Source organism: Acipenser ruthenus, chromosome 26, assembly GCF_902713425.1.
Source record: "Acipenser ruthenus chromosome 26, fAciRut3.2 maternal haplotype, whole genome shotgun sequence".
Lineage (NCBI taxonomy): Eukaryota > Metazoa > Chordata > Actinopteri > Acipenseriformes > Acipenseridae > Acipenser > Acipenser ruthenus.
Window position 1 is genome coordinate 20,510,147 of NC_081214.1, and position 27,468 is coordinate 20,537,614.

General features: G+C 39.0%; 1 protein-coding gene across 3 annotated transcripts; it reads right to left on the reverse strand.

Annotated features, from left to right (window-relative positions):
* Nucleotides 1-830: 830 nt before the first annotated feature.
* Nucleotides 831-26,053, reverse strand: LOC117430634 (ribosomal protein S6 kinase alpha-6). 3 transcript variants are annotated; one of them, XM_034050898.3, is made up of 22 exons: nucleotides 25,764-26,052; nucleotides 18,566-18,625; nucleotides 15,571-15,687; nucleotides 14,650-14,731; nucleotides 13,622-13,702; nucleotides 12,662-12,741; nucleotides 11,530-11,636; nucleotides 10,751-10,788; nucleotides 9,582-9,724; nucleotides 9,012-9,082; nucleotides 8,697-8,785; nucleotides 8,308-8,372; nucleotides 7,394-7,496; nucleotides 6,499-6,623; nucleotides 5,948-6,070; nucleotides 5,447-5,536; nucleotides 4,836-4,994; nucleotides 4,279-4,440; nucleotides 4,124-4,200; nucleotides 3,781-3,898; nucleotides 3,055-3,195; nucleotides 831-2,745 (listed from the first exon to the last, which is right to left on the reverse strand). In XM_034050898.3, the coding sequence occupies exons 1-22, from the start codon at nucleotides 25,824-25,826 to the stop codon at nucleotides 2,620-2,622; spliced, it is 2,220 nt and encodes a 739-aa protein (XP_033906789.1). In that variant the 5' UTR covers nucleotides 25,827-26,052; the 3' UTR covers nucleotides 831-2,619. The 3 variants fall into 3 exon arrangements, 2 of the variants coding, with proteins under 2 accessions (XP_033906789.1, XP_033906788.1); XM_034050897.3 differs by having other exon boundaries at nucleotides 5,948-6,073; XR_004548579.3 differs by having other exon boundaries at nucleotides 2,608-2,745; nucleotides 3,055-3,167; nucleotides 5,948-6,073; nucleotides 25,764-26,053.
* Between the last annotated feature and the right edge of the window lie 1,415 nt (nucleotides 26,054-27,468).

Here is a 27,468-nt window from a genome sequence, read left to right on the forward strand (position 1 = left end):
TACCAATGCTTATTTTGACAGGTTAATTATTAACCTTTTCACATATTTCAGTCTGTCCCATTGAGAGTTTGAGTGTGGGATAGATTGACATGTAATGCCTTTCTCAGAATCCCCATGCTTTGGCATTGCATGCCTGTTTAAAATGTCAAGGGAATAAGGGGAAGCTGAGCTCGGGATAAAAACAGACAGAAATTCTCTAAATAGACTCCCAGTTAATTTGTCTGACAACTTAATCCATGTGAAACCAGATTCAGAATTTCAGTGCTGGGGGACATCCATTCAAAAACAAAAAGTAATTTTATATGTGTTTTAGTGACGTGGTGTTTCAGCTGTACATTACAATTGAGTTATTACACATGATCCCTCTTTTAAAACAAGTGCTCACTGCTACCTTGTGGCAGAGCGTTGCAATTACAACAAGAGTACAACCACTAACAACAGATTTCAAATACAGTGTTCCCCTTTTAAAAACTCTGTAGTCGGGAGCCGTAGCTTAGAGATTGTGCCATTTGTGTTCTGCTGTATAATGAGAATACAAGTGCTTGTGTATTTACATTATCGGGCAAATGGGAGCAATGAGCATAGCATCTTACAAGCTGTTCTACTATATAAAAGATACAGTGTGCCTCCTTTGTTAATACTCTAGTCAGACTGTTGTTTGTGTTGCTGTTTCCTTTGTTAAAACTCTAGTCAGGGACTGTGTTCTTTGTCTTGCGATATCTAGAGGAATGGCTTGGGAGCCATTGCCATACCAGGACCTTTCAAACGAGGGAGCAGTGTAATAAACATGGCAATACACACAAAAAAAAAAAAAGTCTGGAAGCACGACATCAATAATGATCTTTAATGTCAATATATACACCCCTTAAAAGAAAAATATCTTAAAAAAATTAAATGAAATAAATACAATATGATACAATTTCCACAATGTCTTTGAAGAGATTCATGAAGCCAAAGCAGCCAGTCGGTATTAGCCCCGCCCCCCCCCACCCCATGTCAATTCTTCATCAGCTAGCCGGCCCGTGATCTTTAGGGAGCTTCACTGAAGAACCGTAATATTCAGATTGCTGGAGCCCTTCTCTACATCAAATAAGCTTTTCCTTTCCAGATTCCGAAATGCTCACTGCTGACCTGACTTAGTAAAACAGGATAAATAAATAAGTGTAACAGAAGAGAATCCTGTTCATGTCTACAATACAAAATCCACCCAAGTCCTTTTGCTGACAGCACAGAGGAATGCATGCCTTTCAACACTACGTGTTATATACACAAGTGTATGAGCTTCCACTGCTGGCCTCTGCATACACACACACACTGTGCAATTCTACATCGATTGAAATCTGAAGTATTCTTGCTGCTGAAGGTTAATTATTTCAATAGCTTTTTTTCCTGTACTTCTTACCTACGAATTCAACACTGGAGACGACGGCCAAAGGATCATCAACTGCCATTTGAACATACCTATTACACAACAGACTACAGAGACAACAGTTCAAACGACTTATCTACACCTCTTACTCCGACTCATTCAGCGGAATGCACATTAATTCTTTATTCTGATGGCCAAGCTGGGATTCAAACACTCCTTGCTCTTATCCCTCTATACAGTATGTTACCATAAAACCACTCTACCTTCTCAGTTCTCACCCAAACTGGACGAAATCTTAAACACAAGTCTGCAGTGCTTTGTACCTTGGTCTGCCTCACCCACCCCAAGCTGTAAAGCGGTTTAACAATCAATGAAGAAAAATAACTAAATAATAATTCACCAAGCAGACTCGGTATGCTTACTATACACTGCTCAGTGATCCACATCTAGTGACCTTTATCCTTCCAAAGACTCCTCACTCCAGAGTGGTCAGCAAGTTGTACTACCTACCATGATAGTTCAAACATTCCCATACCAAGCATTCTTTTAAATATAACTGGAAACCGCTTACACTGCACCTAGGAAATTGACTGGCTTCCATACAGTCTTCTCAGCATGATCTATATGAAGGCTAACATGGATATTTTATACCTCTAGCTCATCCAGATGACGAGTTCTGAATTATTCATGTTTTTCTTTTAGTAGCTTTTTTAATACCAGTCCTGGGAATTCATGAATGCCAGGTTCCGTAATGAAGCTGGAAGATCTCAATGGGAGGAGGAATTTGAGAAACAATGGAGGGCTCCGGTTTACAGGCGTCTTTATAGTCATGCCTTCCACTCTATGATCTTAATAAATGCTGCTTCCTCTACTTCTGGATTTATTTATAAATGACATACACAATTTGTTTAAGAGCTCCAAGGTGACCAGTCACAGTGAATGGACGTTACAGTTGGTGCATCCCCCCCCCTGCAAGTAAACAGACTCTGAACTATTAGTGAAATGCTAGTTCCTGCAGTACACAATATGCATCTTCATTATCATTATTATTATAACTATCAGTTTTGAAAGCAACCCAGACAGGCATTTTGCAATAGTTACTGAAACTGGTGCCATGGCCAGAGATGGTTGCTGAGACAATAGGGGAGAGGGAGGGACAGGGAGAAGGTGGCAGGCGAGCGGGTCAAGGTAAGGTAATTATATTAATAATCATAATAAAGAAAACCAAAACAACCCAAAGATGATTTTCACTACAAGTCTGTGGACGTTAGTTTCTTCATGCCCCTTCGCTGGGCCAAGCTGGAGGCAGCCACAGGTTCAAGCACTGGCTGGCACGTCTTGTGGTTCAATGCGGAATATGTAGCAGCCATTGCACCCTGTCCAGACAAAGAAAGAAGACGACAAGCTGCTATCAGATCCAGAGGACTTGCTCACACAACTGGTATGTAAGCACTGATGTTCCACTGTGATCATTCCCGGTTAGATAACTGATCGCAGAGATCCCCAGCCAAGAACGAGAGTTAAGATTCTAAGGTACCGGTAGCTTTTAGAGAGCATCTATCTGTGCGATAATGACCGCTCCACCTGAACCTAACTGGCTGTGACGATACTTGGAGTTTCTAATTCACTTCACTTTTTCATAGTTTGCATTCCAGATGCGTACAAGGAAGTCCAGACTCGCTTACCTTGACCAGGTGAGGTGCATCGTGCCTGTTGAGCTGGTAATGAGGCAGCTGGTCCCTGCATGCTATCCAAGAGTGTTTTAACACTTGCGCTGCAGTGTATCGCTGGTGAGGATCTACATGAAGCATATGGGACAACAAGTCCTAAATTTGGAACAAAATTATCACAGGTAGGATCACGATTAAAATTCAGAACCCTGCAATGACCAAGGAATAAAACCAATTGTCACTAACCACATTATATTACCAATAGAGTTCTAGAATTGTGTGCATTAGTAGGGTATTAGTAACGTGGTGCTCTGTATCCCTAGCAGCCCTGTTCCATCATACCAGGGAGACTGAGTGAAGCATCTCTGTAACCTCATGCCCAGGCAAAGGGATTCAATGGATACCCACTTGTCCGGACAGTATAATTGTATGACATGATAACTGAGTTTAGCACTTGACCTACAATTACTAGATACCAGCATGCCTCTTGTAACAATTGTAATTCGCCCTGGATAAGGGTGTCTGCTAAGAAATAAATAATAATAATAATAATAATAATAATAATAATAATAATAATAATACTAATAATAATAATAATAAACTAAAGAATAAAAATCCACAGTTATCACAGAACCGACAAGCAGAAGATTGTTTCATCCAAAAGCTGACAAACAAAACCAACAGATATTAAGCTGACAGAAACAATCAAACAGGGATGGTGTGTGTAAAAGTTTGATTCACCTTCGATTTGTCTGAAACGGTGTCCCAGTTGCCTCCGCTCAAGGAGAATTTCCCGCTGCCTATTCTCAGCAAGATCTCCTCTGGGGTGTCATTGGGTCCGTTGGCAAAAGGGGTATAGCTGCAGGAACGAAAAACAGTTTAATTGTAAATATTTTAAACAATGTGGCGATATTAGTTTTTAAATTACATTATACAAAACATTCAGTATTTTTTTTGTTTGTAAAAAAAACAAAACAAAGCCCCACTCATCATCAAACATTATGCCCATTGCATATCAACTAGTAGCACCTGCTGAATACACAAACGGATCACACAACAGTATTTTAAGTCTTCCTTTACGTACCCTGCCAGCATGGTGTATAACAGGACGCCGAGACTCCAGATATCACATGCAGCATCGTAGCCCTGCCTCATGAGGACCTAAACCCAAACAAAGCAGAGTTATCATCGGCACCCACTCCTAGATCACCTCGAGAGCACACGCCCTGCTGAACGTACCTCTGGCGCGACGAAGTTGGCTGTATAGCAGGGAGTCAGCAGCAGCCCGTTCTCTCCACGCAGCTGTTTCGCAAACCCAAAATCGCAAATCCTAATCGAATCTGGATTCCCAGAATCCTCCATATACAGAATATTGCTGGGCTTCAGATCCCGGTGCACAACCTGCGTCAGACACACACTCATTTATTAATGTATTTACTGAGTGCCACAAAACCTTATCGTTAAATCAGTCGCAGTTTATATAGAAAGTGATCTTTATAACTCGGCAACTTAAATTGTTTAATTAGGTCAAACTGGCAATTTCAAAAGGCATATTTAGTGACGTTCTGTAATGACAAATAAAGATTGAGTTTGTATTGAAATGGTGTCTGCTTTAATTTTGTGTGATCCACATGTGCTGTACTATGGACGTCTCCAACATAAATACTCCATTTCCAATATACATATACATCTATAATACTGATTTATCTCCAGTCTACAGTCTGACACTGTTCACTACAGAAAGGCGGTCCTTTAATACAGGAAGGATAAGGATTTAATACAGGACTGTGACTTACTCCTTGACAGTGCAAGTAGTCGACAGTTTTAGTGATGGTATAGAGGACAGCGCTGGCTTCCCGTTCAGAGAAGTATTTCTGTCGGAGAATCTTATCCAGCAGCTCTCCCCCTTTCATCAGTTCTGTGACCAGGTACACAAACCGGCCTTCATCATACACCTGCAGGAAACAAGAGGGGGGACCTTCAAACAGGCAGCAGCAGACCCAGCTGTGCACGACTCATTATACTTTCCACACACTTACTCGGACTGTGTGCTTAGTAACACTTGAGCATGGATAACTTACTGTAACTGTTGGATATGTACAGTATGAAAATAAAAGGCATTTTTAATAAACCTACAACAAAAGTTGGAAGGAGTGCGATATATTTGAATGCTTGGCAAAGCTAGAACGTAGAAAGATTTAGAGCATTAGGATAAAAGTTTCTATGATAGACATGCAAAACAAACCCAATGAAGATACACATATACAGTGTATGATTCAATGATAACAAGGAGTAAGTTGACAATTTACCAAAAAAAGAATGAGATGGTTTCAGTGCCAGTAATAGGTCAAGTCTCTTGCTACGGAAAGATGCTAAATAAAGCAGATCAATATAAAGTCCCACTTACATCCTTTAGAGTGATGATGTTCGGATGCTGCCCGTAACGCATTAAAATCTCAATCTCCTCCGAAGGATCTCTCTTGCTCTTGTCTATTATCTGAAGTCCAGAAAAGATATGACAAGGTTAGCCTATTAGAACACGTTTAGTATAAGGCACATACTTATCACTGTGCAAAGTAACGCTCAAGAACTATACTGTTAAATACCGGACTTCTGCAACTAAATAACTACTTGAAACTATTACTATTCATGAATCAACTGTGACGTTGCTGCCCTCTGGAGTTTCTTTTTAAAACTGTTGCTGCTACTGCTATAAGGCCTTTGCTTACTGTATACTTACTGTGATTCAGATTTGGAATATTGGGAATCCTAATTTTATATTTTCATGTAATCAGTGCTCCAAATCAAATCTTTCCTAAATCCAGTAGCAAATCCATTTTCTAATGGATCTATACATGTTTTTCATTGATGGTAATACGCTGCCGTAAGCAGAGCCAGTGGCCAGTACCTTCACAGCGAACTCCATGCTCGTGACTCGGTGTATGCATCGCTTGCAGATGGAGTAAGAGCCCACGCCGATGTCTTCCTTCAGTTCGTAGATTTCAGCAAACTGGGCGTTGCTTTTATGCATCTGCTGTGAAGCAAAGGCAGGGTCCTTAGTTAAGGATTTTTTTTTCTCCAAATACAGCAAAAATAAGGTCCATGAACGCAGTAATGCCAAACTATTAATGTTGATCGCATCTTACTTAAGTCATTAAAATGGCCCAAACCGACAATTTGATTTTGTGCATGGCATTGTGTACCATCGTACATATAATTATATCACTTGCAATGTCAAACAGCAGCTCAGCAGTGTCCAGGGAAATGCTCATTGTATTAAGGGCTCAATACACAGGCATACTTAGTACATTTCTTCAGTTGCACAAAGAACTATAAGCCACCACCAGTTCACAAATTATGCAATTACTAACTTACTGTGTTTTGTGAACATCATAATTCTGGCTTTGCATCTGGCACTTTCAAAATGACCAATTCTCTTACAGTACAGTAAGGATTTACCTGAACGATAGGTAGTATATTCACATGCGAAGAGCCTTTACTTTCTTCCAATGAGACAGGGGCCACAAAGCTAAAGCCTTTGAACAGCTGGTGGGCATTAGCACTGGGGGGAACACCAGGAGAATCTGCCAATAAAGCAAACAAGAATATCAATAACACACACAGCTGTAACGATCAGAGATCAGCATGATGAAAAACTAGGCTCACGATCACCTCCCAGCCTGAGCCTGTAATAATGTGATATACATTTCTAAAGTGAGGCCAACCCCTCCATACAGTCTATCCCCAGGCTCTTATACCCTCAATAACTGTAGATGCATGTAAAATATTTAACGTGACATAAGGTTGCAAGGATGGATGAATGCACGTCAGTGTATTTCTAGATTGTGACACTGATGTTACGAAGTTTACCCACAACTGGATAACTGGTTCTCCAGATATGTGTTAAACTCTAAAGTGTGAGACACTAATGTAGGAGATAATGCTTGATGTTTAAATTAAAGGAGGAGGAGGGCTCATTTCCCTTTGTCTTCCAAAAGAAGAGGGATGACATTTATAAACCAGTTTTAATTATCACACTGCCAGTAAATAGATTTTAAATCTGATGGGAGGATGAATAAATATTTTGTTATTGGCGATGTTGGAATCAGGACAGGTCTTTGAAATCTTACACCTCACTTTTCACTGGAGATATGAAAGAAAGGATGTACCATTCCTCTGTTGAAGTGTCTGAATCTTTGAAATCTGCTTTGTGAAACCTTTGTTTGCCCCATTTCAGGTTGATGCTTATATTGTACAATGAATAATTCTGTACTATATATAGTTTGCATAGTTCTGTACTAGTAGCGATCAACAACACAATGGGATGTTTTACCCATTCTAAAAACATTGATACCTTTTGGCGTTTTGGCTGTAAATTCTGGGTCGAAGCAGAACGTGTCATCTGGTTTTCCTGCAGCAGGTTTAAAAGGAGGCTGGATTTCTCCTCGATACAGTTTCTGAAACCAGAGCAAACACAACAATATTGTAAAATGAAATGCAACGCTACCCTGGAATGCTCTGGAAGCACATGTTGCTGGTGCATGTTGATTTGTACTCTGGGGATCAGATTAACCTTGTGAACGTTAAGAGCTCCTGGTTTCCTCTTTGAAGCTTAACAAAGTGCAGCAGGTTTATAAAAGCTGCATGAAGAGCCCACTAAGTGTGCTCTTTTGAACCTGGCCCTCTGTCTAAGTGCTGTGTTGCATTTCAAAATAAAAAAAAATATGAAGAGAAAAGCTTGGGCTGTTTCTGTCAAATTGATAAAAAAACCCAGCTTTTTAACAGACCAGTCTGAAGCCACATGGTGATATTCCAAGAAGACCAGTTTGAGTATCACTTTTGAAATGACGTGCTGTAAATAACATTAGGTCATGAAAATGAATCGGAAGTTTATCAGTCGGAAGTCCACCTTTGAGACCCTAGGACAGATCAACTGTCATGAGTGCTCTTAAAAAAAACAGTATTATTTTTCCTGGTTTCCCAATGATGCCCAGGAGTTCAGGACGTGTAATACAACCACAGATTGTTCGGTCGATATGTTGCTGCCAGCTCGTACTTGAAGACCAGCCTCATTAGGACATTGCTTCATTCTTTAAATATTATCAGTACTTGGTTTTAGACAAACTTACTGGGTCAGTGAACAGCTTTGCATGGGACAGTTCAACAACCCAGTGTCCAGAATCACAAGTGATATCATTATATGTAGCTGTGGTTTCTTTCTGTTTGCTTAGCAGGGGTAACTAAACTGACGTAAGATAATTAACTTACATTCCAGTCGATTGTTGAAAAGAAGGCATGTCTCTTAATTTCTTCCACGCCGTCAGAACCAGCCCCTGGAAGAATTATGAAGACTATTAATGCTCTTATCAACTAAAATCCAATCTTTGTCCTGTATTAAACAGAACAGTAGACATGTGTTATTTATGTTCTACCATTCCATGGGTGGAAATAAGACTCCCATTGCATAGCAGTTTGATCCATTACTGGTTTTACTATAAGTTTAATAAGACACCCCTGACCTTGTTACCTACACACTGTGGCCAATCAAGCTCGTATTAAAACCTGGAATAGGTGAAACTGCTATGCAATACGGGTCTTATTTCCATCCTTGCATTCAATTAAATGTACAGATTCACCAAAAAGTAATAAGAACTCACCCAATCGATTTGCAGGATTCCTTTTGAACAGCATTCTAAGAAGACTTTGAGCTTCAGAACTTAGAAACTGCGGCATTCCTAATTTAGCTCTAATATAAAAAAAATAAGAAAAAAACCGAGATTGTAAGATTGGAATGACACCTATAACCAAATACATATTATATTACTTTTTTATTTGTTTGTAATGGGAATTAAGGTAGCCAACCGAAACATTACTAGTTGTTTGTGAATTGTTTTTTCCGTTCTTTAAATTGCTTCCTTGCCCTTAAATGATCCCCTGCTTGCTTGAAGAGCCTGTGAGAGGACAGCACTTACTTCAGGATCATGCTCATCGTCTCGTTCCTGTCTTTGCCTTGGAATGGCAGCGTACCAGTGAGCATTTCAAACTGCATGGATTAAACACACAGAGAGAGAGAGAGAGAGAGAGAGAGACACACACACAATCATTAGAACACTTCTCATAAGCACACACAGACAAATAAGTTTGCATGCTGTGAGATAAAAGACCACTTTAAGGTCCCAATATATATTTTGAAAAAAAAAAAAAGAAAAAAAAAAATTGACCATTTACTTAAGGCTCTTCCTCTCTAACCCCTGCTGTACAGCATATAATAACTGTGTTTGCTTCCGACAGGCGGACTCCAAACAGAAGAATTTCCCCTATAACCTGTTCTAAAAACACTTATGGACAGGGATAAACACCACAAGATGTGGAATTGCTGCGTCAATTCAACAATGAGTGGTTTATGTCTTCTTTTTAAAGATATGCAATTGGCTACTGCTGATTTTACAGTTCTACAGTCTACTCCATAATAGGCATTATTATCACAGCTAATTCCATGGTTCTAACAAACAAGCCACACACTGCACTGCAGCGTGACCTACCATTAGAACACCCAACGACCACCAATCAGCACTCTGTGTGTGGCCCCGTCTGTTGACCACTTCAGGTGCCATGTACTCCACTGTTCCACAGAATGAGTATGCTTTCTTATCCTGGTCAACAGATTCTTTACTGAGCCCAAAGTCTGCACACGACAGAGAACAGCGTTAAATGATCAAATAAGTTACTAAACAAGGAGAAAAAAAATAAAATCAACACAGTTATTTAAGCTCACCAGCACTACTTTTACACTGTATGACGCTGCTTTTTCTAGTAGCTGGTTTAACTTGTATAATTCTACAGGGCAAGGCTGATGCTCAAGAAACATACAGGCTTAGTTTTAATATGATTCATGGCAGGGCCTGTTTATACTACTGTATATATTATTAAGGGGTTGCACTATCATGTCTGGGATTAAGATAAAACCCTGTGACGCTGCAATCCGATTGGAGGATTACAGCTGGAACAACCTAGCTTTCATCACCATCATGTTGCCAGCCAGGCAGCATGTGTGTTTGTGTGGTGGGCGCACCTTACTAGGAAGGGGGATTTAGATACAAGTACTGCATTCCTCACAATGGCTTTAGAGGCTCACACAGAGGTGTTTTAAAAGATCCACTGCCCCATAATCATGTTCAGTTTCACACTGAATTCCTTCCATAGTTTATCCTATTGTCAACTCTACTCACAGAACAGTGAGACACCAGCTGGCTAGCACTCTTAGAACCTGCTTGGGACAATGGCACACTTTATTGTATGCACTGCTACTACCTAAGCCTTTAATAACTGTGTCTTAGGAAGCAGAACTGTAACTAAACAGCAAGTTCAAGGTGTTATTATTTGTATTTATTATTTTAACTGTGCCCTTGCAGATATGCCTAATCAATCAGTCCAAATGAATGTAAACATTACACAGTAATTATAAAGTATTTGGTTTCTGTTTAACAGAAATGCACCAGTAGATTAGAAGTCTCATATACAGTTAATACATCTTAAGCACTAACACTAATAAAAGCATCTTGTGTGACTAAATTAAGCTGGTATCTCTTTCTGTTACATCAACAGGCTTTGCACCAACAGCAGTGAAATATGTGTTTATCAAACTCAATAAAACAACAAGTGACATGCACTAGAAAAATATGTTTATATGTAAATATAAATAAATACATACCTGTTAACTTGATATGTCCTGCTTCATCAAGCAAAATGCTGAAAATTAAAATCACATTCTCCAATACAGATACACAAATAACATCCGCACGATAAACACATTGAACATAAACACATGGTCAGCAGTATCACCAACCTGCCATGGCAAAATCACATGGCACTGCCAAAACATGACACACTGCCAAGCAGATCACTGGGGGTACTTCTGAAGTACTTACAGAAAGCTTGACAATGAAACCGCAGTAGTTAAAAATGCACTGAACATATACATAGTTAAAGACAAGCCTCATGATCCCACATGTTAAAACAAATGAAAAAAAAACTATACAGTGCTTAAATTAAATTAAAAATGATTATATTTATTTATCACTTTAATTTAAAAAATCTGTTTAGCAATTTACAACATATGAAAAATGCAGTTTGTCCAGCTGGGTTTGATGTTTCAGCCCCAGTACAAAAGATTTTGATTAAATCTGGAAAATTGTAACAGTGTAAAATTTTTGGCAAGTTGGCAATATTGTTTTAACTAAAAATAAATGATCAGCAAAACATGTTCTCGTTTTCTAACAATCTCATTTCAAATTCACTTATGAATACAAACGTTGCATTACTTTAAAACAGCAATAGATAACATCTGATATATGGGTTTAATTTAAGAAAGTAATTCATGAAAATGCATCTCTGTAAATAATGTTACTTTGTGTTTGCTCTATTGCTTTCAAGAGAGGCACAGAAGAAGGCATTGAAAGGTAATGTTGCAAAGCAAGAGGAATACTTTACTTTTCGGGCTTCAGGTCCCTGTAAACAATGCCTAGGTTGTGCAGATGATCCAAAGCAAGGGCCAGCTCTGCAAGGTAGAATTTCACATCCTCCTCTGTAAACATAACCTAATAAGAACTGGATAGATTTACCCTCCGGTCTCTGTTTGCAGTCAATTCAAATAACAGAAAAATAAATAAAATAAAAAAGACAAGCAATTTGTTTCCACACCACGGGTTCTTAAATGGGAAGTCCCTCATTAAAGTTTTTCCTTTCACCTCAAACCAGAAAATAAATCGTTTAAAATCCTGAGTGTTTTCTTCTATTAGGGACTTCCTGTTTAAGTTCAGCAGCAATGTATATTCTGTCCAATAGAGTTACAAATCTGGTTTAATACAGATAGGGCTGCTCCACCCTCAGTGAGGGGTCAGGAAAACCAGTGGAAGCTGATGTATTTGTCTTGTAGTTCAGATTCCTGCTGTATCGTTTTCGGTTTCAGTCATCATATCCTGGTGACATTTTAAAACCAGTCTGTTCCCTCAGTCAAGCTCTGTGAATCACTAGACAGTGTAAAGTTATTGTAGCTGTACGTCTGCATCACTTTCTGCCTCTGGCAGGGTCAGTAACAAATGTTTTATTAAATTACATCCACTAGGGCACAGTGTTATCGGGAGACAAGATAATGGTAACAAACGTATTGCAATCAGATGTATTTGGAGGTTAGACATGTTTATGAGAGCTCTATTGAGGCCACTGGGAGTTTTTTTTTTTTAAAACGTTGTCATCAGGAAGTGAGGACTAAGACGGAAAACCACGAAAGTGAATCTAAAAAGACAGCAGTTCACACGACTCTGGTATTTCATGCCCGTACCACAGTGCTATTTAAATAGAGCTCCAGGGTTAGTTTAATTTCAGTAAATAATTTGCAGATTTTGCACTGCAGCACTTTGTAACTGGGCACTTCATGTTAACCTTACATTACGAGACTTTAGAAATCCTGTCACTCTCTTCAGAATCTGTAGCAGCTGAGACTGGGTGCTGTGCCCCAAGTTGTTGTTCTTTGATAACAGCATGACTGGCACACCACATAATGTTTGAGTTCCTAGGTTTGAGTTTGAGGTCCTAAACCGAAAAAAACAAAAACAAAGCTTACCTCTTTGGATAAGCGAGTAAAAACGTCTCCCCCCCTGAGAAAATCCAATATTAAGTACAGCTTCCCTTCTGTTTGAAAGGCTGCAATTCAAAAAGAGAGTGTTTAAACAGGGTACAATGTCCCACTGTATCGGTCAATAACTAACCATGCTATACTATATCATATAACCCATCCTACCCATAATTATCTTTCCAATGCATTTTAAAGCATACATATATTTATTAAAATCAACCCAAACAGGCTTTTTTTTATCCAGTACAGTTTTCAATACACAAACCTGAAACAGAAATCATTACCTTCATACCAGCAATCTGTTTAACTTGTAGTTTGTTGGGCAGTAAACACATTTAATAAACTCGCCAGGAATCTTAGTATTAGTATTTCCTTCTTTCATGAAAACCATTACGAATGCCTTGCAATCAACATAATAACTAAGAAACTGCTACAAGAGAAATATCAGATCAGGACCGTTAAGCAGAGCAGTCTAAAAAAGGACTGGGGGAAATTAGATTAAAAAACTAAGCAGCATCGTAAAGATAAGGCTTTTGCATTAGCTTCAAATGATGCAAGCTCTCTGCAAAAGCAAATTTGCTGCTGCAAGTGAAGCTGGCAAATGTCCATGTCACAGAAAGATGCAAGCTGTGTCCACAGCGCAGCAAAGTGACAGTCTGCTGAGGACCTCAGAGGACAAGGGGCCAGGTAGGGGTAATCAGTTCTGACACATACAAAGGAGCTTTGCCCAAAAGGCAGTTAAAACCCAAGAGTGAAACTTTACAACATAATTCAGCACGAAGTAAGCCTGACATTTCTTGCAAGAACACGGTCAGCCACATGGCAAGCAAGCAGCTATAATCACAAACATATATCCATTGATTCTTTAAGCAGATATTTTCAAAGTGATCACTCTAGGTTAATAAGGAGTAGGCCCCAGGTACTGCATAGATTTAGGAATAGACTTACCATAGTGCAATTTGACAATAAAAGGATGATTTACTTCTACCAATATATCTCGTTCCATCTTTGTGCGAACTCGATCCCGAACTAAAAAAAAAAAGAAACAAAAACTGAAGAGAGAATGGAAGGGAGGTTGCCAGAGTTAGTGCCCGAGACATAGCTTTTAATATCCTAAAACAAAATAATTGAATGTCCTTGTGTAAGACACCTGATCTGTTTAAGGCTCAGGCAATTCCATCACTGTAATTGAATAAAATCTAAATGCGATACATGCCCTTGTCCCCTATTAGAGTGCCGATCCCTGCTGCACCTGGCTAATGCAATGTGTCAGAAAGGCAAATGGAATTGGTGCCAGCCCTGTATCAAAGACCTGTTTTCAGACACCTTGCTGTTCACACTGACAACCGATCCTGTCATCTTCCCTTAGCTCCTGGACATCAGCCTTCTTTTACTGGGCCTTATTTGTATTTCTCTCATTTCTCTTTGCCTTTCGCTCTAAATCACTGTGACACCAAGACGCGTAGGAGTAAGAAACTAATAAACAAAGGGATGAGGCTTCACGGTTCTACCCTATTCACAGCTTAACATCTGGGCCCTTTCTGGAGAATATTAGCCAGCATTGAACTCTGAAAGCATTATCTGTACCCAGGATGTGGTTGTTCGAGACAGGCAGCTCATGAATTAAATCCACAGGGTTCTGCTTTCTTGAACATGCTGCTACCAGCTTTGATTAGATTCTCGGCCGACGTCACTGTATAAAATTGCTTGTTTGTCAGCATTCCTTGATACTAGCCTTTTTCCTCCTGCCTCTAATGCCTCTTGGAAATGCCCTCATGTATAAATGTGTTGCATCATTTGAGTTTTGCCTGCAGTTACAATGTGCGTGTCTGAGCCTCTCTCCCCAGGACAAATTAGGTTTTCATCTCAGACAGCAATATATTTCTGTCCAGTAAAAATACAGCCAGTTTCTCAGAACAGCTTAACACTGAGAGCGCATAACAAATCTCCAATAAGCACAAACAGGAACAGCTTACCTTTTAACGATGCTTTTTTCAGCACTTTCATTGCATAAAGCTGCCCTGCATCTGGGCCCATTATCTTTCTCACCAGAAAGACCTACCAAAAACAAATAAGCAACAGTTAACAGTACAAATGATGTTACACTTTAACAGTGCTAGTACAAGAGTCGAGTATACAGCACTAGCAACTTTACTAATTTAAAATGGCTTAAATACTTGAGAGGGTGCTTATATTAGCTGCTTTACAACAGCAATTTTGCTCTTACTGGCTTGCATTTGCAGTTTTATTAATTGTCGTTATACTTATTATTTAGCCTGTGGGTACCAATTGCAACATATAACCTCGTTCATGATCTGTTCATTAAATTATATTAGAAGGCACAAAGTCCAGCTTGTAGTACAGTATATGTAACCTACTCAAGAACAGGGATGCTGCTTTGTGTGTGCGTGTGTGTGTGTGTGGAATGCACACAGGAGCAAATTCCAGTCAATTTTATCTATCAGCATTCCGGCGTGGTATGTGTGGGCACTATGATGTCCGAATAGCCCAGAGTCAGGTCAGACACAAATTCAAGGCCCCTTTGGTGTTTTCAAGCCCACAAAAGTTGTCAAGACAAAACATTGTGGGTGTCTTTAGGGGGAAATGCCTCAATAAGAGACATATTCCTAAACCTGGTTTTACAGCAGAAAATGTACAAATGTAAACATACAAAATCGACAGACACATTTGCAATGATATTTCTACAGAGCCACACAAGATCAAGAGGTGGTGGCTTTGTAAAATTACTGGCACAGCGGGTTCGTTTTTATTGTGCCATACCCACAACTCGACTCACAGGGATTCTTAAATAACATGAAGTCATTCTTGAAGCCTGAAGTTCATGTCATGTATAAAAGGAAAGCTCATGTAAGAAGGCTCTCCGTGGACAGACTCACCTTCCCAAATGACCCCTGGCCCAGGACTTTAAGAAGTTCAAACTGAGAGGGAGCTGCTTTTTCACATCCCTCTTTGACGTGGTGAGTGATGGGGATTTCCTGAAAGGTGCCTTCATCCTAAATGAAACAACAAACACTCAATAAATCAGTTCCCATTTTTAAAAAGCACTAAAGCCTGTCCAGAGGTTAGCTGAGAAATACAAAGGAGTCATGGGAGAAAATAAATAAATACATGTAATGAGAAGCATACATGATACTGTATCTATGGGTGTCTCCACTCTACAGCATGCCTGCTGGCAAAGTCAGAACGCCTCAGCGCTGTACAGCTCAAGCACTGGGAAAATAATAAATGTTTTCATTCCAACTGGGGTTAAAGTGAAGAACAACACTCAAAGCCAGAGGACTTCCCAACAGTCTGTGCCGAGGACAGTGGACCATTGCATCGGATACCCACCTGTTTCTTATTAACTAGCCCAGCCAATATAGTATTCATGCTTTGATTCACCTCAGTATCTCCTAATTACTTCCATTGTGTGCATGTTTGGAGACTGCGCACAGCACCCCAGTGACTCTGCCTCTCAAGCCCACGATGGGCCTGTGTGTTTGACCAACAATCACTATATTGATGAACTGAGTGCTCAGCCAGTCCAGAACAAGATGTATGCTGCTAGATATCCAGCGAAAAAAAAGAAAATCATCTTGAATAATTAATCAGGATGTGATCCCAGAACAAACCATACCTCTGCAGGGAGGGAAAAAAAAAAAGAGATGAAACTTTAAAGAGCCTTTAATCAGATTAGTCTTGTGTAAATCTGCTTCTTACATTATTAACCAGCAGACCTACATTGGACTTATGGAGACTGAATGTCCTCTCTTACTGTTTGTGTTTAAATATAAATATATATATATATATATATATATATATATATATATATATATATATATATATATATATATATACACACACACACACACACACACACACAAATACCCAAGAAAGATAAAACAATAATATTAATAAATATAACAATATAAAGGGGCCAATCTTTGTGTTTCCCATTAAAACAATTGTGGGTGTTTGCATGTGTGTGCCAACACGTCTGTATTTTTCAGGGATGGGATCCAGGCATTCCAAAGTCGGAAAGATCTGGGAATTGGGGGAAATACTGAAACCTGCAGTATTTTTGGGAATGAAGAAAACCTCTTTCCTAATTTAAACACCAGAAGTAAAACCATTCTGAACACAGTCATACCTGACACATTATAAATAAAACTAGCTTTAGAGAAGTTGGCTGCGTGTTCAAGCAGTGTAAACTGCGTGAGAAACTACAATTAAAAAGCAGGAGGAGCTCTGCGACTTCTCAAGGGGTATGTAGTGGGTACACAAGTTACCAACATCCCTCAATGCATTCACAGTCTCCTGGGTGCGCCTGGAATGGCAACGCTGGAAGAAAACCACCAATGGTCGCTGGCTGAGCACAAGAAAGTAAATGCAAAACAAAAAAAACAATGAATCCTCTCATGTCTGATTTAAGAATTGATAAAAGAAGCCTAAAAGATCATAGCTCAAATCCATCATTTTTGTTCAGTAGCTACGATGTTTTTACTCTCAATCAGCGATACATTCCGATTCTCATTATCCCCTTGACATTGGACATGCTAAAGAACACCCTTACCCACCCCCACCCCCATTGTTGTGCAAGGGACAGTGGAGTACTACAGTACCTAATGTATCAACAAGTGAATCCTTGCAGAGCATATTTTTTTTTATTATTCGTTGTGTTTGCAGTGAAGGCTGTTAACATTTCGCCCCTATTTCCTACACGGGTGTTAATTCGTTTCCATCTTGTTAAAGCACAGCCAGCACATTAGCATCTCAAAGAGAACTGCAAAACCCTACCGACTCTACAGCAAAATTATTTTCTTTCTATTTATTATAGCCCCAAGCTTCAAACATTCCCATTGCACACAGTCAGCAGCAGCAGCAGCAGCAGCAGCAACACCATTAAAACGCAGCACTATTACTGTTCCTGTTCCTGCTTTACCTTACAGACTTCAATAGCAAAATCCCCTGGAAACAAAAACTAAAATAGCAGTTCTAATCTCCTAACTTTCCAAGTGACACTCAAGCCCTGTATCTCAAATAAGTATAACATGTAATCCTGGCCACAGAGGATACAAGCAGGACTCATACTGGGGCTACTGGACTCCACAACAGAACCTACAGAACCACTCATTTCAGTTTGCTACAGTAATACAAGATCATTAATGACCAGCTTCTCTTATTTTACACATCATACATAGCATCATACTCGGAGCATGCTGGGGTCAAACCCATTGTTTCATTCAATGAATGTTCCCTGTGTCAACCGTACACTTACATCGTGCAATTGACTTATTAAAAGAATGAAAAGAAAATCTGATGATAGACATTTATCAGAAGCTTGTGCACTGACAAAGCTCTTGCAAACAAGACCAAACACTGGAGAGCTGGCAATGCTGTTGTGTTAAAAGCTCAGCTTCAGTTTCATGTTCTCATCTGAAGGGAACAAGCCTGAGGTATTATGTCAATCCGTAGACTTGTGGTTTGGAGAGACAGAAAGCGGTCTGTTTGGTTTTTTTCAGTTTCTGTGCTCTTAGTTTCAAAGGCTTGTTCGGAATTCTGTTGGGGTTGATGTTGACACAGTCTATTCCGACAGATGGATTCAGGAATTTCAAGCGTTCTAAAATAACCCAAAACACCCCGAAAGAAAAATTATCCAACAAATGCTGGGATTGGGAAAACGAACGTACCTCTCAATGTCTTAAAAAAAAAAGTCGGCCTTGCCAATATAAAAATATGCATGCGTGTCTCACTCAGCTCAATAAGAGGTAAGAGAGCTTCTTGTTTTGTTAGCAGATCCCACATACGTTCACCTATCAACCAACACAATTTCCCCATGATGCAAACCTCTAGAAAATGAAATACAGTAATGTCAGAATTTTCTGTACTCACACAATGAGAGAATGACTCCCCCTCCTCCATAGGCTCATCCACGATTTGATGCCCATTGACCTATGGGGGGGGGGGGGGGGGGGAGAAAAAGGTATAGTTTTGTTAAACAGACTCCTTTTATAGACTACCGTCTAAGGCTTTGTATCTGCTGGCATGATATAGTAGACCTCATATCAATGTTGTACAGCCATGTGAAATTTCTTATCAGAAGGAAATAACATCACATTAAGATTACCTATATGTTGTTATATGTTTAATTGTTCTTCTTTAACTGTGTATGTATGTATACACCGACAGGGTGTCCGTACACGTCGAATATACGGTCATGGCCCAGGCAAGCCTCTTTTTCTTATTTTGCCATCTTAGCAATGGCTTTCTTACTGCCACTCGACCTGTCAAACCTGCAGCTCAAAGTCTTCTCTTCACAGTTGAAACTGAGACTTGCTTACTTCGACCAGTGTTAAGCTGTTGTCCTGTGAGCCGCCTATCACGCAAGCTGTTGACTCTCAGAAACTTGTCTTCTGATTCTGTTGTGGCTTTGGGTCTACCAGACCTCTTCCTGTCAGAGTTTCCTCCAGTTTCCAAGTGCCTTTTGATGGTGTAGGAAACTGTACTCATTGACACCTTGGCTTTCTTTGCAATTTCTCTAAAGGAAAGACCTACACTTTTAAGGGTTATAATGGTCTGTCTTTCTTTGTTATTTGCCTTTTTCTCGCCATTATGAGAGCAATATACTAATTCCTGCAGTACAATACTGTCCAAATAATGCTTAAGAGGGTGTAGTAACACAGTCTGTTCCAACACTGCTTTTATACAGACAGAGGGTTTGTAAGTAATCAACAAAAGTTGGGACACCTGTAGGAATTGTTAGCATCAACTTTCAAGGCTTAATTTACTTCCATTGCTGCAGAACAGCTGTAAGTTGTTAACTCATTACATGTTCCCTGAAAAAGGCATTTTTGAAATGTACATTATTTTTCAGTTTTTAGTAACCTAAACTTTTTTTTTTAACCTCTGGCAGTTTACCGCTTACCTTTGTACCATTTCAGATTATTCACTGGACTCGAACTACTTAAATTTCAATAAAAACTGGAAAAATGGGGGTGTTCTAAAACTTATGACCGGTAGTGTGTGTGTATATATATATTATATAAATAAATATAATGTGCCACTGTACAATATTAAAATTGTCCCCGTCTGCCCTTCCCCCCCCCCCCCAAGTATATTTCCCCTAAATTAATAAGTTTCAAAAACAAACACATTGTATTCCACCTATGAATTACAGCGTTTCCTTCCAGACCATTTACAGAAGACCAGCAGAAATCCTTTTATTCCAGCAACAGGAACGACAAATAAGAGCAATACTGTATCAACATTACTGCGTGGTTAAAGCCAACAGTACAAAGTCCAATACATTACTTCAGAAAAACAACAATGTATCTATATAATGCAATTATACGTTTGGACGTTTCTGGTCTGCTGAGGGCCTGCCTTCCCACTCATCCACATGTTTCTGTCTTTTAAATCATGAACTGCTGTTCCCAGAACTTCAGGACACAACTGACGAGGGCGGCATTGCCAATGATGTAATTAACTTGCTGCAATTCTAATGGCTTGTGTGAGACCCTGCTACAGTATCACACACTGTGTTGACGAGTTGCGTGGCTCACATGAGATGTTCATGAAGACCCGTTGTGAAACACACACAGCAAAGAGACACACTGATAACAGAACGCTGGCTGACATCAGTAATGCTCAAGACTACTGCACAAAACCTTGGGTATAAAGGAATCGGGATGAGTGATGACTTACTGTACTGCAGATTAAACCCTATATTGCTCACATCGTTTATATCATTTGTTACCAACTGGCCTTGACTATTTCAGGCACCAGAGGTTTTCGGTACAGTAGTCGCTCATTAAACCAGGCATTTTGGGAGACAGACAGGTCGCCTGGTTAAAAATTAAAAATAATCACACACACGTACATTTATAATGCTCAATTTATTTTAAATGTATAAATAATCGAGTTGAAATAACATTATGTTCTCTGTACACATTACATTATGTAAAAATATAAATCGGTACAGTAGGTCTATGCAGTACACAGTAAAAGTGTAAAATCTAATAAATACCCAGTGCCCTTCCTTTTCACTTTAGCCTTTAGGTAGCTTAAAAGGCATCATTTTAATCTTTTAAAGACAACGCCTGGATGTAACCCCTCTTTTAGGCCAACAGCTAAACTGCATCAGTTTAATTTTGTTTGTTTTTAAAATTCTTAACATGACCTAACTGGATACTGGTGGAGATTTACAGGAGGCTGGTGATGGGGTTGTTTTCTAATAAATTAGTAGACATCTATCTTGTTTGGATAAGGCACTGGCTGCATGAAAGAATACATTACATTACTAAATAATTAATAAAAAGATACCTCACTTCAGATCTATTCCAGTTAACTTTAGATTACTCAAACCAAGACTGCCACCCACGACTGTTATTTCATGGTGCAACAGCCGGAGTCCTTGAATAAATTCAGTCGCCCCAGTCGTGACTGCAATTCAGTGCAAAAACAATTCACGTTGAAGCTGCAACAATAAAAACAAATGTGCAGGTATTTCATTCTTTGTTTTTTTTCATGTGAAATTATTTTATGGTGCTGTTCAACATGTAATAAAATAAATGTGAACGGTTTTGAAATATAAAACTGATGATCTCAAGGACAGCTCTCCTCTCTCACGGCCAAAACAGAATGAAAGGCTGAATTGACAATTAAAACCCTTACGTGGCATTTTGGTTGATTCCTTTCTCCCACACCTCCCTTGTGAGGGGGAAGCGGTACTAACACAAAACTTTTCAAATGCCTGAATATTATTTGTTCATTTAAATTAATTTTAACAGTACTGCATCTACTTTTTAAACATTTCTAATGCGATATAGTATAGCAGCAATTTAAGAGTCCAAATTAGACATGTGTTTTACATGTAAGACATACGATATCGAACTTGACTCTATACTGTATAAAATATACATAAATAAACCAAGTCCTTATTTCATTAAAAGTAGCTAGCCAATTAAATGGATTGACAGACACAGAGTACCGAGTACTACTGCTGTGAGCACGCAATACTTTTGAATTTATTTATTTTAAATGTACACCTTCAATCTGTATTTATTAGGGACAATATCTTAAGTTACTTGTAAATGACTAAAACGAAGCCGCACACTTCAGAAGCTATATTAAACACACATGCCTTAGCTCTGTGGCTTGTTTGAGATTATAAATTGAGGTTACTAAAGGTGCCCTCCCATTATAAAACTACCCAAACCACTCCCAGATCTCTCTTCCCTACCCAGTTAACAATTATTACTAACCCTTTAACAACTTGTTTTACCGGAATCTTTAGACATTTCCATTTTTACATGCTTGTTAAAACGTTAAGCATTTCTACGCAACAATTAGCCTAAGCCAGGGACTATGTTTCTTTGTAGTTTTTAATATGCTATGGGTGGAAATCAGATAGAGAGGTGGGATCAATTTACAGTCATGCTGCACTACTAGTCAGATTTGAACTTAGCCATTAATATTGAACAGGTTTGGTGGTTACCTATAGTTGTTACAGCTCTTGGGAATAAAACTGCATACATTTTACTGTATGATCTAAATTCTCCTGAAGCTAAAGCCTGCCTCTATTCACATACCGCATGTGCCTGAATAGAATCCAGTACCTTGGATATTAAATATTAAGAATATAACCATATTAAAAGCAGTATATTACAGCAATATATCAAAAAACGTGTCAAATGAAATCCTTGCTTACTTTCCCAGAGGTTCTATTTGATCATTATAATTTATTTTTGAAAATAAATGTGTAAAAAGCTTTATTTTAAACAATCTGCATAAAAACTAGGCTATTTAGATAGATAGATAGATAGATAGATAGATAGATAGATAGATAGATAGATAGATATTTTGTACTGTATATCAGGACCTGAAAGAGAAGTTATATTTGGTCTTTACTACTTACAGTGCAATAAATACTGTATGATCTAGTTCAGAACACAAATTATATTGACACTCTGAATTCTTGCAATATTTTCAAGGCTGCGGGTTTGAATTCCCAAACATATAGCCTACTTAACCTAGGCACAAGCTGTAATGGAGGAGCCTTGGGCAGGCTGCTACAGTATATTACAATATCTTGATATTACAGCTGCTCAGCATTCATCCCCATCTCCATCTCCTAGAGTGCAAGCGCTCGCCCCCAGCAGTAGTAGCCCACTGAGATTCAGCTTGAGAATCACGTTTGATATTGTTGGTCTCTTTGGGTTAATAAGAATGTGTACTGAAGTATATCACATCTTTAACTACCTCTCTTGTTCAGTGGAATAGCCTATTAACTTGTATTGAGTTCCAGGGTGCCTGTACCGATCTATTTTCACTTTTTAATTCCCCTGGTGCTTTTATGTGCCACTGAATGACCAGTTACATATATTGTAGCCCTGTATACATAACTCTAAAAACCAGTGTACCGTATGATAATCTTGCTTGGATTTATTACTGTAGATTCCTATGCCACCATGCCTGCAGTCCCATTCATGTTAGTGATATTTCTGATCAATTCTAATTCAGTTCCTTCAAGCCAACTCATTTACATCATGATGAGAAAGCTGAGCTTATTTTTAAGGGGCAAAAAAACCTGCAGTAGCAAAGTACTTGGTTGCCAATACTTATTACTAAATGCAAAGACTCCATCATTTTCTTAAAACACATTTAAGCCCGTATCAAGCAAGCTCAATGACATTAGGCTAATACAAGTGAGATGCTGTAATGTAGGGGTGGTAATATATAGAAACATGCATGTGGAATATAGACATTGGCCTTAGTGTTTATACAGGACCCAGGCTTACAGTATAGATCACCTGCAAATAGACAGATTTCCATGTCTAGAACAGAATGGCAGTCGACCAATGCTGGCTAAATGATGACAAGCCATGATTTAAAACAGCAATAAGAAAACAAAGAAGCTTTCCAGATTTTGTTGAAAGCTAGAATATCACCAAAAGCATCAATCAATCAATCAATCAATCAATCAATCAATCAATCAGTGTACGTAACTTCAGGAGACATCCACCCGTCTCAGAAAGGAGGGACGGTTTCAAAAGCAGGCAGTGCTTTTGAAACCGTCCAGGGTTCATCCTGAATGCAGGGCAATATGCAGAACATCGGGTAAAAGTTGATGGAATGGGTTTACAATTTAATAGGTGCTTGTGGAGGCAGCCTCCATCGTTATCTAAAATTAAACGAACCTGCAGTTACAATAATGCCTTTTCAAAATGACAAAAACATCAGTCAGACATCTGGGCATCAATTGTCTTTTTGTGAGATCTCAAATGATATAGAACTGATCTGGATTTAATTTTCACGCATCTCTAAGAAAGTGGCTATCCACAGGCAGTAAGTAGGGATACAAGTCACTGGTGTTTACACAAGCAAATCTCATAAGGCACCAAATGCTAACGGGATTTTAGCCCATTCTCAAAGCATGTGTATGGATGTCTGGTGTCTTTGGGCAGCAGTGTGGAGTAGAGGTTAGGGCTCTGGACTCTTGACCGGAGGGTTGTGGGTTCAATCCCCAGTGGGGGACACTGCTGTTGTACCCTTGAGCAAGGTACTTTACCTAGATTGCTCCAGTAAAAACCCAACTGTAAAAATGGGTAATTGTATGTAAAATAATATGATATCTGTATAATGTGAAATAATGTATAATGTGATATCTTGTAACAATTGTAAGTCGCCCTGGATAAGGGCGTCTGCTAAGAAATAAATAATAATAATAATAATAATAATTTGGGCCTTGACCAGGACAAAAAAAAACAGACAATGGTTGCTGTAAATAATATGTATTTGCTGTAGGTACTGATGATCCCTATTAAAAATGCTTTTGGCTACAAAATACACATTACTTTAACAATTAAGATAAAACAGCAATAATACAGATAGTGTATCTTTATTAAAGATAAAACGAGCTGATAGCGCGCACGAATGCTGGCTAGAACTAACAGCTCGCTCGCTCTCTCTCTCTATTCAGACCGGTGGGTGGTGTAAACTACAGTTTATTTGAAGTCTACTGTCTATTGAGTCTGTTATTTCGTTTTGTATTCAAATGACAAGTTATTTGACATATTAACCTTGTTTACATTTCTCAAGAGTCAAAGGTTATTTCCGAAACAGTTTAATGCTCCAACAGTATCCTCCATGCTCAACGTGGAAGTAGAAAATTGAACGTATATGTGGGCAGCGCACGTCTCAACAAACCGTCTCGGTCAGTCCGTGTCTTGCTTTGTTAAATCCGGTTTGGATTTAGTTTGCTAGTACGTTCACTTACGGCAGGAAATACTACCCAAAGATTTCCGACAAGTCACTGTGGATAATTAGAAGGAACACAAACTATTTACTAAAGTACATTACCAACCACATCAATGGTCGGTCTGCTTCGCTGTCACCGAAGACCCACACAAACATGCCACTTAGAAATATCTAACGAATTACTTCTCGCTGAACTTGTTCTTTCAGAAACGTATATGTTCAAAATCAAGGGAAACGATGTATATACAATACTAAATACAGAAAAAGCAACAAAGGCACACGTACTGTTCTTGAGCCACGGCGAACGATAATCTTGTTTAAAACAGACAAACACTAGCTTACTGCTTGAGACATCATATTATATATATATATATATATATATATATATATATATATATATATATATATATATATATATATATATATATATAATCACCAACAATAGCGTGAAAACGTTAATGTAAACCATGCACTTGTTCAGTCCTGTTACATTATTTTAAATACCGAAGATTGTATCTGCTACTTATATATATATATATATATATATATATATATATAGTAGCAGATACAATATATATATAGAAGGAAGATGTGAAGATGTGTCAGAGGATACGGAGAGTTAGCTAGACACATCCACACTAGCTGCAATTGACCATTTATAAAACAAATAACAATAATAATTAATATAAAATAATTTAAAAAAAGATGCACGTCACCGGTTCGACCCCAGTACATATTCTTTCAACCTCAGAAACATAACAAGCGCGAGCAGTTCCGACCAAAACAAAGGCAGAGTGATAAATTAAATGCACCCATCAGATGCGATACATACCTCACTTCCAAGACTTTGCACCTCCATTTTGTGCCAGGGGTCCTGCGGCTGTGCAAAAGGCATCCTATCACTACAGTCGTCTTCTACAGAGGATCATTTCTTGGTGCTACCCGGGAGCCCCTTTCTCTCCAGCTGGTGCAGAATTCACGTTTGTCCGGTTGTTTTGGAAGAATATGTTTATAGATCTGTCGGACTCGCTTGCCTGACAATCACAGCTAGTGGTTCCCTATGAATATGGCCGCCGCTGTACCTGGGAAGCATGGAAACCAAGCGAAAGCTGACGTCAGTGTGACGCCACTGGGCTGAGGATTTCCCCATCCCAAGCAAGTAAAGGGGAATATAGGAAACAACAGTCTGCTGGTGTAAAAATAGCATTAGCAACCGGGGCTGGGTTTACAGTACAGTCTCTTTAAAACATACTAAAAGTAAAACGTTATTAGTTTGATGCTATTGGAATTGAAACTAACGGCGCCTTTGATTTGTGCGGATTGCTGTTCTCTAGAGTCTAAGAAAAGCAACAATTATCACAAATCCAAGCAACTGTTTCTTCGCTTGTAAATTAACACCACCCACACCTGTGGAAAATGCATCCGAATAACCGTTTCCCTCAGCACTAGTAAAATGCGCAAATAATGAATGTAAATTAAGGAGTTTGCAATTGTACAGGGGATGGCTAAGGAAAAACAAAGCGTGGAAAACAAAAAATATGCGCAGAGTAAAACAATAAGGGACTTGTTATTGTACCTTTAATGTTACAAAGGATATGTGATAGAGAGAGAAAAAAAACATTTGAGGGGTCATTGTTCTAAAGGCTAGACAAACTACATTGTCTTGATTTGAAATCAATATTTAATCTGACACCTGTTGTTCCTTTTAAATACAGCAGTGCAGTACATCGAGATCAAATCTTTTTGAGTCAGCCCCAGTTGGATAGGAGGCTGTCTCAAACTCCCTCTCATGGATGGATTTATATACAGTATATTATAAGCATCTGTGAAGGATAGAAGACGTGGGCCTTAATGCTTGGTTTAATGCTTGGAAAAAAGGAATATTTGGACTGCCATAAAGCCTGCCTTTCGAAAATTCAAATCAAATTTGTTAATTTCCATCAGCAGCAGATCAAGACCAAATGAAGTTCAATTGGGACTCTGTAAACAGCAGTATGGACTGGGGGCTGGCACAAATGGTGTGGAAGTTACTGATGGCAGCCCCAGTTTGATATTGGGACGAGATGAGATTGGGTTTTACTGGTTTCATGGTGCAGATGGATTTTGTGGGTCTGTATTCCAAACCTGAACTCAGGTTTGGAATACAGACCCACAAAAAAAAAACCAGATAATGCCAATATAAACCCTTGCTTGTTGCCTGTAATTTACAGGACCAGTGGGGGACTGTTCAAAGGGTGGAAATTAAACATTTTAAACACATTAGAGGTGCTGTAATGGAATCGGAACAAACCATGTTATACTACCCCATTGAGCTACTGGGAGGCTGTGTGGTCCAGTGGTTAAAGAAACGGGCTTGTAACCAGGAGGTCCCCTGTTCAAATCCCACCTCAGCCACTGACTCATTGTGTGACCCTGAGCAAGTCACTTAACCTCCTTGTGCTCCGTCTTTCGGGTGAGACGTAATTGTAAGTGACTCTGCAGCTGATGCATAGTTCACACACCCTAGTCTCTATAAGTCGCCTTGGATAATGGCGTCT

Excerpts from the sequence above, each read along its gene's own strand:
- LOC117430634 (XM_034050897.3), bottom strand. The coding sequence starts at position 25,826 with ATGCCTTTTGCACAGCCGCAGGACCCCTGGCACAAAATGGAGGTGCAA. Across the intron at positions 8,373-8,696 it reads GAATCCTGCAAATCGATTGG|GGGCTGGTTCTGACGGCGTG; the intron begins GTGAGTTCTTAT and ends TAATTCTTCCAG. Across the intron at positions 5,537-5,947 it reads GCATGGAGTTCGCTGTGAAG|ATAATAGACAAGAGCAAGAG; the intron begins GTACTGGCCACT and ends TCTGGACTTCAG.